This window comes from Periophthalmus magnuspinnatus, chromosome 14, assembly GCF_009829125.3.
Source record: "Periophthalmus magnuspinnatus isolate fPerMag1 chromosome 14, fPerMag1.2.pri, whole genome shotgun sequence".
NCBI classification, from domain to species: domain Eukaryota; kingdom Metazoa; phylum Chordata; class Actinopteri; order Gobiiformes; family Gobiidae; genus Periophthalmus; species Periophthalmus magnuspinnatus.
This window is the reverse complement of record NC_047139.1, coordinates 28,251,370-28,263,169: the sequence shown is the minus strand read 5'-3', so window position 1 is coordinate 28,263,169 and position 11,800 is coordinate 28,251,370. Positions and strand designations below refer to the sequence as shown.

The window sequence follows — 11,800 nt, the reverse complement described above, 5'->3', positions numbered from 1 at the left end:
TTGCTCAAATTCTTATTTTCTAAAAAATCTTTATTTTCACACAACTTGTAAAAGTGTAAAAAACATCTTCTGTTAAAAACCTAAGTAAACTTTCAAAGGCATTTGGATTGGCAACATGTGAAAGTTCAACCTTTCAATGCAATTTGTAAACTGGATTTCAGTTAATATGATTGACAGATTGATTGATTTTATGAAGAGTATAGTTGTAATGTAAAAATTAGCTGAATTACACTTGTTGAAAAGGCTGAGAAAGGTAATAGTGGTTTTGATAGAGAGAGACAGACATCACAATTTGACAGTTGGCCAAAATACACACTATAGTCCAACCAACCATAATAGACCATTTAACAGTTCGTAATGCTCATCGGTGCACGTAACCAATTGCATGACAGAGTTCATGGCTGCAGCACTGCTTTGGTAAGGTAAGCTTTAAGTCTTACACAGTATCAGAGTGGTACAGTTAAATCGCGGTGAGCTGAGTAACCGTGACAATCTTCAGGCTGATTTTCCCAGGCACCTCATCGGCCATCTGAGAACCCCATTTCCGTAGTTGCATGACCTGAGGCTCCATACTGTCATTCACTGCCCCCGACAGCACCACCTGCCCCATGAACTCGTCCTTCACAGCATTGCTGTTCCAGATCTGGGACGGCAACAAACAGTGTCACAAACAGAAGATTTTACATATGTGAATGAAGGAATAATAACATTGCTTTGTATTCGATCATAAATGTCACTAAATAAAATATATATATATAATATAATACAAAATATACAGTGTTTTCAAAAAGGATCGCATGATTTGGGAAATAAAATGTATTAGATTTGTAATTTATATTTAAAAAGAATGAACTCTATCAGCATTAACAAAACACTGAAATGTGAGCTGGTAAACTCCATACAAATACAAGAATCCTATGCATTTGTGAATATCTTTGTAGAGGGACTGAACTACAGGTACAAGACAGATAGAATGTCTTCTGCAAAAAACAAAATTATTGCAGCCTAGCCTGTAATTTGATAATTGCACCAACTCAAATTGCGATTTCGATTTGATTGCCATATATTGTGCTGCCCTATTTAAAAATTCTTGTTAACGGATTTTTAAGCATTTATTTTACAGGAAAAATGTTGTTTAACAGTTGCCTCAATTCATTTTTTTTATTTTTAGGATAGGATAAACCACTTTTAGTAAGGTGTAGATACCAAATTGCTACATATTTTTATAAAGATATCAGAGAATAGTAAAAATATGTTACCTGCACAGTGATAGGTTTCCTTGGTTTCTTCCTGTAGAAAACACCACTGACGGCAAACTCCGGCTCTAGCGTGTCATTTTTGATGGGGGACCTCACTGACTTCCCTTCACAGTATATGATCACATAGGGGTCTGCGCCTGCACCACAATAATGGTGAGATGTGAGCCGGTTCTGGTTATTGTTGCTATTGCAGTAGTTGTATTAGTCTTAAATACCTCCATTCTTGTCCTGGTTCTCCAGCCCTGCTGCTGCATGGATGTAGACATGACTCACAACTTGAGGATAACCAACAAACGAACTCCAGCAGCGCACTTGGGGTTTGTCCACTGTTAGCTCCCTGCCACAGCACAGAGCCATTCATTTTTAGGATGGATAACAGACTACAATGAAATCTAAATGTTTCATTCTGAGTTGCAACATGCTTCTTTTGCTATATTTCAGAGGCAGTCATCGTCCTTGTAGATATTTTATAATACAATGTAATAGGTTTATCTGATAAACCTGTAGTCATCCTGTATTTGACTTGAAAAATAATACAGACATTGTACAGACAAAATAATACAGACATTGTGAATGGTATCTGTGGTTGAACAGAGTTGAACACATTTTTACATTTTGATGCAGTTTGTATTTGTCGGGAACCAAATATCTTACATCTTACATACATATCACACATTTCAGAATAAAAAGCTATACAGAAGAATCTAGAAGTCATCTTCAGAATGATCCCTATAAACTCCAATGACAAGCACCATGTTTGTTTAGTTTGTTCACAGGAAATATATATTAATTGTACCTGCATCCAGAATCAACGTCTGTGAAGATGCGTAGCATATAATCCCCGAGGGTCAGTGGTTTGAAGCCGGTTGGCAGGACGACATAGCGGCCCTGTTGGAGGTCCACTCTCATGAAGACCGTCCGGGCATTTATGTATGTCGATGTGGCTACACACTGTTGGGTCAGAATGTCATGTAATCTGTACTTCCTGTTCAATTCCACCTAAAAAATACAGAATAAACATAAATATGTAATGAATAATTTAATTGCATAAAAACAATCTACAATACGTGTGACTGACCATCCCCATAACCTCTACATGAACCAACAGAGCAGTCACTAAAAACACCCCAGTACAAAACAATTCAATTAGACATTGTCTCAATAAAGGCAAGTGTATCTGAATCATGTCTGATTTATAGATTTTTAATCAATCATAATTATTACATTAAAAAGATTTTGCAGTAGCTACATGGAATTACAGTGCCCCCTAGTGATAAAGGTCAGTGTCACAATGTCAATCTACTTTTAAAATCAATACTACACATACACTCAAATGTAGTTGAATGTGACTAGGTCTGTGCTTTTTATACCTAACGCCTTCCTTGTTCTAAGAATACAATCTGTATAGTTTTAGTTTACAGTGCGGCAATATTGTAAGAGGATTTACAAAGAAACAATACAAACATAAGTGCAGCTTAAGTCATCACACCAGTTCTTTTATACTGTGGCTGATGTCTGAGAAGTTGGTAAATGGTCACATTTTTATTGAGTACTGTTCCACCTTCAATGCACTCGAGGCACTTTACATCAAGGAACCAATCACCCATTCACACACACACATTCATACACCAGTGTACACACATCAGACTCTCTACCAACTGAGCTACTGACGCCCAGTTAGTTACCATTACCATTAAATAGTCAAGAAGTGTTTTCTTAACCTTCACAAGAAAATATAATATTACTTTGTACTGGGCCATTGTGTAATATTGATTTTTACATTGAGCGTGCCAGATAGCAAAGAGACATACCTTGAATATGCTAAAGCCAATAGTCAGATTTTCTCCTTGACCCTGTTTCCTGTGAATTTTCATATCTTTTTGCTGCAGAGAGATCAGGACCTCATCCTCCTCTTTTGTCACATCAAACACATACTGCACCAAAAACAATGAACAAGTTAATATTACTTTCCCTAAACCTTTCACTTATTAACAGTCAGACAATAGTATTTGAATACCTGTGGGTTCTGTAGAAATGTAGATTTGTAGTTTGCACAGCCACCACAACGGTTCAAGAGAGGGTCTGCATTTTTGGTCCAGCTCCCAAAGTGCATGACCTCATTCCAGGTTTTGTGTATGCTTAAAACTGAGGTATTGATGAGACGACAAACATCTGCATCAGTGAAGAACTTGCACCAATCTGAAAATGCCATCCTGTGGACACCAGTGCACAATATGTATTAATTACTAACTAGGGCAGGAATATATGAAGATGAAGATATAATATACATACACACATACACACATACACACATACACACATACACACATACACACATACACACATACACACACACCCCCACACACACACACACCCCCACACACACACACACCCCCACACACACACACACCCCCACACACACACCCCCACACACACACACACACACACCCCCCCCACACACACACACACACACACACCCCCCCCACACACACACACACACACACACACACACACACACACATACACACATACATACATACATACATACATACATACATACATACATATATATATATGTGTGTGTGTATATATATGTGTGTATATATATATGTGTATATATATGTATGTACCTATATATATATATATATATACATACATATATACATATATATATATACATATATATATACATATATATATATATATATACACTTTATATATATATATACTTTATATATATATATATATATATATATATATACATATATATATATATATACATATATATATATACATACATACATATATATATACACAGGATATTAAAGAAAAAGTGGCTTTTATAATATTTGTATTCACTTATTTATCAGGCTATTTATGTTGTAGCTAGTTCTACTTCCATTCCTCACATCTGAGCTTTTTTATTATTAGAGCTTTTAGGCTCCGCAGAGCCTCCACTGTCACTATTTAAGTGAGAGTTTTAGCAATAGCAAGTAGCAGCAACAGCAAGTAGCAGCAATCTCTGCCCGTCTCCTCACAACTGAAAGGAAAATCACCTGCAGTGCACTGGCATTATATCACATTACTCCAAATTTCATACCATCCCCAGATTTGACACAATACATCACCAGTGATATAGCCCAGCCCTGTTAGTAACTCAAAGTACATAGGGATTGATGTCGATGTGTAATTGGGAATGTACCAAAACTCTCCATCGTCAGCCACTGTGATGCCAAGGTTTCCCCTTTCAGTGTCACCAACTTTTGACCACTCTTCAGAACTGCAAGAGTATATAAAATAAATATATAATTAACACAAAAGGTAGGTGCTATATTGAAAAATGCTTTAATTTGTGATTAGGTAGTATATTATTTTTAAGATATTGTAAGTGCATCCGTTATATCGTGTTTAACAAGTTGGAACTATAAATAGATTATGTCTGTGTAGACCCTTGGTCATCCAGGTCTGATCCATAGCAAACGATGAAGTTTAAATCTATCAACTTGACAAATCGTTGTACGAGTGAAGACGTTTCGCTGCTCATCCTGAGACATAATCTCTCCCCCATCTACAACTCCATCCTCAGACCCAGAACAATGAGAACAATAGCAGGGTCGTTAAGGGCTGAATAGGGTAGTCTCAGCTGAAACTGGAAACAAAAGCTGTTTACAGTTTCAGTGTGGTTAGCTCCTCCCCTCAGATAGATTTAAGGCAGTGGCCACCAACATTCTGACCAGAACTGAAGAAGCGGCTTGGATGAGCAGCGAAACGTCTTCACTCCTACAACGACTTGTCCAGTCAACAGATTTAAACTTTGTCGTTTGCTATATAAAAAGATTATATTAAATTAGATGCAAACATTTAAATTTTGTTTTATCTGTTGAAAGTCATAAGATGTTTGTCACTCAGTTTATTAAGGTATTCATGAATCTGCACAAGAAAGTTTTTATTGTTTTCAATTTGGCATTTTTTTCAGGATAGCATAGTGACTAATATTAGCATGTTGCCTATTTTCCCCGAGAGAGCTGTCATCATTAGTGTTTCTGTCTTACGTGTCGCTCCAGGGTCCATTCCACTCGGTCTTGCCCCAAGGGTTTCTCATGCGGATCATTGGGATGGTCTCATTTTTAAAGTAGGCCAACAGTCCGTGACCCAGCCGCACCTTCTTCACTGCAGTCACAGAGTACGCATGGCCCTTCACCAGACCGTTGCCCATCTTTAACTCAATTTCATGTGGTTGGGCCTGTAATACATAGGTTCTATCGGTTTCAAGAAATCACAAAGAAAGCTACAAAGAATGCAATATTTCCATAAATGGATATTAATAAGAAAATGAGGAACTGATGTGTAAATGTGGAACAGCACTTGGAACTTTATAAATCTACATATACATTCAGATAACATAGAAAATACATGCATTTGGTGTAATGTTTTGCATTTCTCAGCTGTGCATAAGACTGCACCCTTTTCTTTTAATGTGAATTTTATAATTATGTTTTTATTTGTTTGTATTGTGACTTTCTTTCTTATTCTGTGAAGCATTTTGAATAACTTTGTATACACAATACAGTACAAATACTTTTGCCTCAGTGGATTCTTCTATTGCCAGTAAGATATCAGGGTATCATTTCCCAACAAAGGATAGAACTTTTGACCATGTTTCTTATTATTTTCAGAGAAAAGCCATAGTCCTCCTCAGATATTAGAAAACACAGGACCAATATGTTCAAAAAGACACTGATCCCTATGTATTTTGCTGTTGTTATTTTTTAGTTTGTGTACGTGTTAAGTAATAAATTCAAAATTAATGAATTGACATTATTGCGGCTGACCTTGATGGAGCAGCTGATGATGCCTCCTCTGTCATAAACCTTCAGCAGATTTGTAAACAGCTCGTCCTGTTTCTTCTGGTCACTGTGGTAAGCTCCCTCCTGCAGGTCAATGGCCTCTGCCACAGCTCCACTGAAATCTACCACTGCATCACCAGTGTTTCCCCCCTCCAGAGACTCGTAGCAGCCCGAGAGCCTAGGAAAAACACATTGGTTAGGATGATGTCTATGTATGTACAGAGTTGATAAACCCTGATATAATAAAAAAAATAAAAATAAAATAATTATATATATTATATATATATATATATATATATATATATATATATATATATATGATATACAAAAATACTTCAATTCCGAATATTAATCTTGAGTAGTAGTAGTTGTAGTAGTTTTGAAGTTAGATTTAATTATTTACATGTTGTAGAACATTTCACTGGTTTCAGGATATTTTTGACTCATTACAAGGCAGATTATTGAATTAATTAAAAAGTTTACTAACTGATGGGATAAGTAAATTTTAACCCTTCAGAAACACCTTGAAACAAGTAAAAAAAAAGTCCATGTAGTAAAAAATTCCTCACTAATAATAATATTGCATTAGTCCTCCCCTATATAGTTGTTTTAAATTGTGTGCATGTGTGGTAAGACACTATTGTAGCCACAGCTGTCCTGGGGTAGCCCAGTGGAAGCAAGACTGCCTCTGTGCCATCGACCCCTCCGACCACAATCGACACTCACATGCCTGGATTCTGATATGGCCCTTGGAAAAAAAATAATAGCCCAACCCTGCACTAGACCCACTCCTGCTCACATTGAATTCCCAGCAATCTCCCCCGTCCTTCACCTTGCATATTTTCTGCGATCAGATGAAATCAGGCATGACCATAAACTAGTCTAAACTGCTAAAATTAAGATGAATCTTTCAAAGTGAAGAAATTTGACCTAATATAGATATTTATGTTTAGCATTGTTGAAGGCAATCGGTGTTACTGACTTGGCATAAGCTTTTTCCAGTAGAGCACTCCAAAACTCATTGTTTTCTTTTGAATGGCAGTAGATGAGCTCCCCATTGATGGTGGGCAGCCGGTCGTCTACCACCACATCCACCCACTTCCCAAAAATCCAGAACTGAAAGTGGAATATTCCTGCATAGTTCTCTGGGTGTTTGCTGTCCCACTCCTGCTCCTTCCAGTCTGGGATCACCTGAAACGATAGACACACAGAGGTATTTGACCTAGTTCACATGTACCTTCAGGTGAACTCCATTACCAGTTTTTGCTAAATCCTCCACCTCTGTGTAGGAGTGGTGTAGGCTTAAAATAGTTATAATATTGTTTGTTCAGCACTTAAAAAAGTTGTGAGAGTACTGGTAATAGGGTTGTCAAAAATCATTACCTACGTACTAAAAGATACTAGATACAAGTATTTGATATACAGTTGTCCCTCACTATATTTTTTAGTGCATTGTGTTGTGCGTCCTGATTGGCTAAGGGACTGTAGACAATGGTCCATCAGTCTCTTCCGTGCCGTGTCTCCTGTACAGTACAGAACGCGTTCAGACAAATTTACATAAATGTTGGATCATAGTGTGACTCTGAAGTGCTGTATGTTTGCAAGCTTTCTCCCTAACAAAACCCACAATGTCAATGAAACTTTCTGCACCGACAAATTTCAGAAACGCTTTGGACTTAAGTGTTTCTCTGCATGGAGAGGCACCTCTGCGGATACCGCTGGAGCAGAGGCACATAAACAGCACATTTAAAGCGATCATCGAGGAAGAGGAATATAATATACAAAGGATTGAACTTTGAGAGTGTTTAAACAAGAGAGAAAAGTGAGAAAATGTTAATGCCGGTCTGAGAAAAGTGTATAAAGTGTGTGGTGAGGGGTTTTACAGCCTTAAAATATATATAATAATTATTTTAAAAAATTCGCCTATTGCTGGGTTGTTTTTAGAAACCCCCGTGATAAACGAGAGAACACTGTATTATAGGTGTGTGACTATTTGCCTGTGTGACTATCTGAACTTGTGTAATTAAATATTTAAATAAACATTTGTTCAAAATTACATTCTATTGTAATCGAGTTTGACATTTTAGTATTGTGACAACAGTAATAATATAAGTTTATAAGAGAATTTGAGCCATAGTAATATTTTTCACCATTTGGAACATCTACAAGAGATATGACATGCTTTTTGATCTGCACTCACCCTTGTCCACAAATTCGGCTTCAGGGCCAAACAAGAGCAGGCGGCAACGAACCAGCAGTTTCCCACAATTCCTTGGTTCAAGTCATGTGCACTAATGCCTTCCACAAAGAGATGCGGCGAATTACTGATTTCCTAAGATAGGCACAATAGACATACCGTCATTTGACAGTATCTATATATTTCACAGTCTGAATGTATACAATGACTCATGTAACAGTTGCTGTACATAGTGGGATTATGCATGACGGGACATGTTTATAATGCTCTGGATTGTGCCATCACACATTGAATTTGTAGTTAGCCTAATGTTAAACCAATAGAGATGCTAAATGCTAAACTTAGATCCGATTCAGAAGTATTCCGACACTGCAGAGTCATCAGTGTATTTACTTGTAGTGACCCAGAATGTTCCACTACTCTTTTGTTTACATATTTTTTTGCTAATGTAATCTCTATGGACATTTTGTACACGTCACCACTTCTATAGTACGTACCCGTGGCCTCTTCCATTCCACTCTTCCAGGTGGAGGTTTCCTAAAGTAGATAGACGCGTTGTTGGCAGGGAACTCTGGATCTTCGAACAGCTTCTTATCCTTGATACAGGCATTCTTCAGCGAGGAGTAGTGCTGGTTCTTGAATGGGGTAACAGAGGAAAACATAGTGCAGATACAGAGGGCTCACAGCTGTGGAGCAGACACCAGACACAAGGTAACTCAACACAGGAAATACTCAGATTAACTACCAAAGTGGACAGCGTTGTAAACACTGATTAGTGGCATATTGGGAAGTCTTCAGAACTATGCTCAAGTTATTTTTCAAAACAAAATGACTCATGTTGAAGTTTAAAAACAAACAAAACTAAAATGCCACATCCTTAATGTCAGTCGTCACAAGTAAGGGGAAAGGAACGGGCATTGTCATCTGGCTTATTACCAAGTTGAACTGAAAAGCCTATGACAGCTACTTTTATAATGCTGCTACTACAAGAGATTTGAATACAAAGTAAAAACCCACTGAGCAAAAATATGTGTACATGGGACTTGCCTCTAAGATCAAAGGCATCATATTGTGACAAACACAGGGTTAAGGAGGCTTAAGCATTAGCCATTTCAAAACATGGGACATTTAAGTCAACACTGTCAATAAACTGAGAGTTTCAGGGTGAAACTGGTTCTTTTGTAAGCATCCCTGAAGGCAAATTCAAAGTACACATCCAAGCTAATCTACACCAGTAAAATCCTCAAATGTAATGCCAGAACATGTTATGGTAATCGCTCAGGCTAAAGGCTGCACGGAAGGATTATAACAGTATCTAAGGAAAAGAGAAGTTTTGACATTCAGTATACACACATTGACGTTTTGAGCTCCAAAAAGGACAATAACATAACAGAGTAAGTATAATTCAATGTACAAAAACTGGCTTACCTGACCTTAGCTATATCCAGGATGTAAACTAATGAACTTACTGAAATTCAAACAATCACACAGCTTTCAAAAAAGGCACTTACAAATATATTAAATTCACATTTGCAGTGTTTAGCCTGTGTCCAACCTTCTTCCGGCTTCCTACTGCAAGAATGTGAGCAGGTATTGTGAGCTACCTGTTGAGTGTGGCCTCCCACACAGTTTCAGCATGTGTCTGCTGCCACGCCCCAGTGTTGTCTACAAGAAAATATTAGATCTCTTACTCTATGGTTTACAGTTAAATGGACCTTAGGAAGTGTAATTCCTTTACAGGTACAAGCTATTTGAATGAAGAAAGGCTTTTTCTCTAATAATGTAATCAGCCATGTCAGTTTTGTCATTTAAGTAACACAGCTGATAGTACTAGGCATACACTGAGATGACTCATGTCTCAGGCAATAATATGATTCAGAATAATGTCTTAAATGTAAATTAACTGATTTACTACAATTGTAACTGCTGATCTACTGGACATTTTAAATGTACACAGACACTTCCCTACCCGATCTGTAAGACTTAAAAAAACATTCCGTTATGGCCCCAAGTTGCTGTTAAAGATTTGTCGTTAGTCCCATGTTGTTATTCTCTGCAGACTTCTTCCTGTGTGCAGCCAGTGGCTGAAAGTGGTCTGGACGTCCTCTCTGGAGCCTTTCTCTGCAGGCGAGGGCTGGATTCAAGTCAGCAGAGGGGGAGGAGGAAACTGAAACTAAACACAGATGAAACAAGCCACAAGTGAGACATGAGGAGGCTTGTCGCTTATCTGTGTCTACTGATAAACTTACTAGTATGTTTAGTGTTGTGAGCAAACAAAGCTGAGAGTATTATGCATCAAGCATGGCTAGAGGAATATTTCTGCAAAGGCCAACAACAGAAAGAAACACTGCAATAAAATAAGTCAAACGTTATGGTAAAATATGTTTTGAATATTGTGGGCCAGAAAGACTCCAGCTTTAAGTGAAACAATATGTTTGCCACTGAAGCTGGATCAGCACATTAAATAAGCTCTTGAGTAACATGAGGACAGCAGAGGAATGCCTCAGGGATCCAAGGCACAAAAGTTCATGCGGTTTTGCCAACAGCAAAATAACATCGGAAGAATGTACCCATTGAAATCTCAAGTAAAAGTATGGCTGCTTTCACATGAGAGTTGATGACGCATTCGTCCCTGTTTCATACAAAACCCGCTGACATGAATGTGTCTCTGTGGTTAAAACAATGTGACTCTGTGCTGCAATGCCAACCCAAGAACTGTAACAACTCTTTCATCACATTTAATATTCAAAATGATGCACAAAATGTTCAGTGACATTGTCACCGTGTCTTCTCTACTATCGAATAGAAGTTGAAGTGCTGTGGTGTTTGTAGTGGAGGTATAATCTCTCTGTTCTTCTCTGACTTAACACGTGCAAAGGATATAATATGCAACAAACAAGACAAAAATAATAATTCAGATGTGAGTTTAAAGCAGTTGCCCTTGCATCACACAGCAGACAACTTCCACTTACAGTTTGTCTGCGCTATACTCTTCAGTTTGTGTGGGATGTGCTTCTGTTTGGGCTGTGCTCTCTTCAGATGCAGCGCGTGAGTTGTCCACAGAAGCACGAGGGCGCCTGTGGGTCATGTGACTTCTTCAAAAACCAAAGCATCCAATCAGAACAGGCTTAGTGTATTAAACCTAGTTTGTGAATGCAAAACTTTTGTTTTTATTAAGCAAACATGAATAATGCCGTTGTAGAGAAAATGATGGCTGCCTACTGGAAAGACCAATATTTTACTCTGTAAAATGATTGGGTTATTTCAGTAATCTTCACTCCTACCACCAGGGGTCAGCAAAGACGGACTAAAATATTGTACATTATCATAATAATAAGGGTTTGGTCCTTGAACAGGACTGAACTGTTTTTCATAGGCCCAGGTTAGGTCTACATTTGATTTAACGTAGATGCAGTGTATATTATGCATTAATTGAAGTAAAAAAAACTCAAATAAACACTGAATGTGTTAAGAAAACACACCCAATGAGCGTTCAC

General features: G+C 37.7%; 1 protein-coding gene across 5 annotated transcripts; it reads right to left on the bottom strand.

Moving 5' to 3' along the window:
- Position 1: 1 nt before the first annotated feature.
- LOC117382014 (calpain-5-like) lies at positions 2 to 11,372 on the bottom strand. Of its 5 annotated transcripts, XM_055226914.1 has the most exons (15): positions 11,276 to 11,364; positions 10,273 to 10,476; positions 9,815 to 9,968; positions 8,801 to 8,989; positions 8,307 to 8,438; positions 7,089 to 7,297; positions 6,092 to 6,284; positions 5,312 to 5,502; positions 4,462 to 4,539; positions 3,277 to 3,472; positions 3,071 to 3,193; positions 2,056 to 2,258; positions 1,475 to 1,596; positions 1,260 to 1,396; positions 2 to 643 (listed from the first exon to the last, which is right to left on the bottom strand). In XM_055226914.1, the coding sequence occupies exons 4-15, from the start codon at positions 8,963 to 8,965 to the stop codon at positions 461 to 463; spliced, it is 1,932 nt and encodes a 643-aa protein (XP_055082889.1). In that variant the 5' UTR covers positions 8,966 to 8,989; positions 9,815 to 9,968; positions 10,273 to 10,476; positions 11,276 to 11,364; the 3' UTR covers positions 2 to 460. The 5 variants fall into 5 exon arrangements, with proteins under 5 accessions (XP_055082889.1, XP_055082887.1, XP_055082888.1 ...); XM_055226912.1 differs by lacking the exon at positions 9,815 to 9,968 and having other exon boundaries at positions 11,276 to 11,372; XM_055226913.1 differs by lacking the exons at positions 9,815 to 9,968; positions 11,276 to 11,364 and adding an exon at positions 10,553 to 10,622.
- Between the last annotated feature and the right edge of the window lie 428 nt (positions 11,373 to 11,800).

Coding starts and splice junctions, on each gene's coding strand:
- LOC117382014 (XM_055226912.1), bottom strand. CDS start 8,965: ATGTTTTCCTCTGTTACCCCATTCAAGAACCAGCACTACTCCTCGCTG. Junction 7,298..8,306: donor AGCCGAATTTGTGGACAAGG/GTGAGTGCAGAT, acceptor CTATCGTTTCAG/GTGATCCCAGACTGGAAGGA. Junction 1,397..1,474: donor GAACCAGGACAAGAATGGAG/GTATTTAAGACT, acceptor ATTGTGGTGCAG/GCGCAGACCCCTATGTGATC.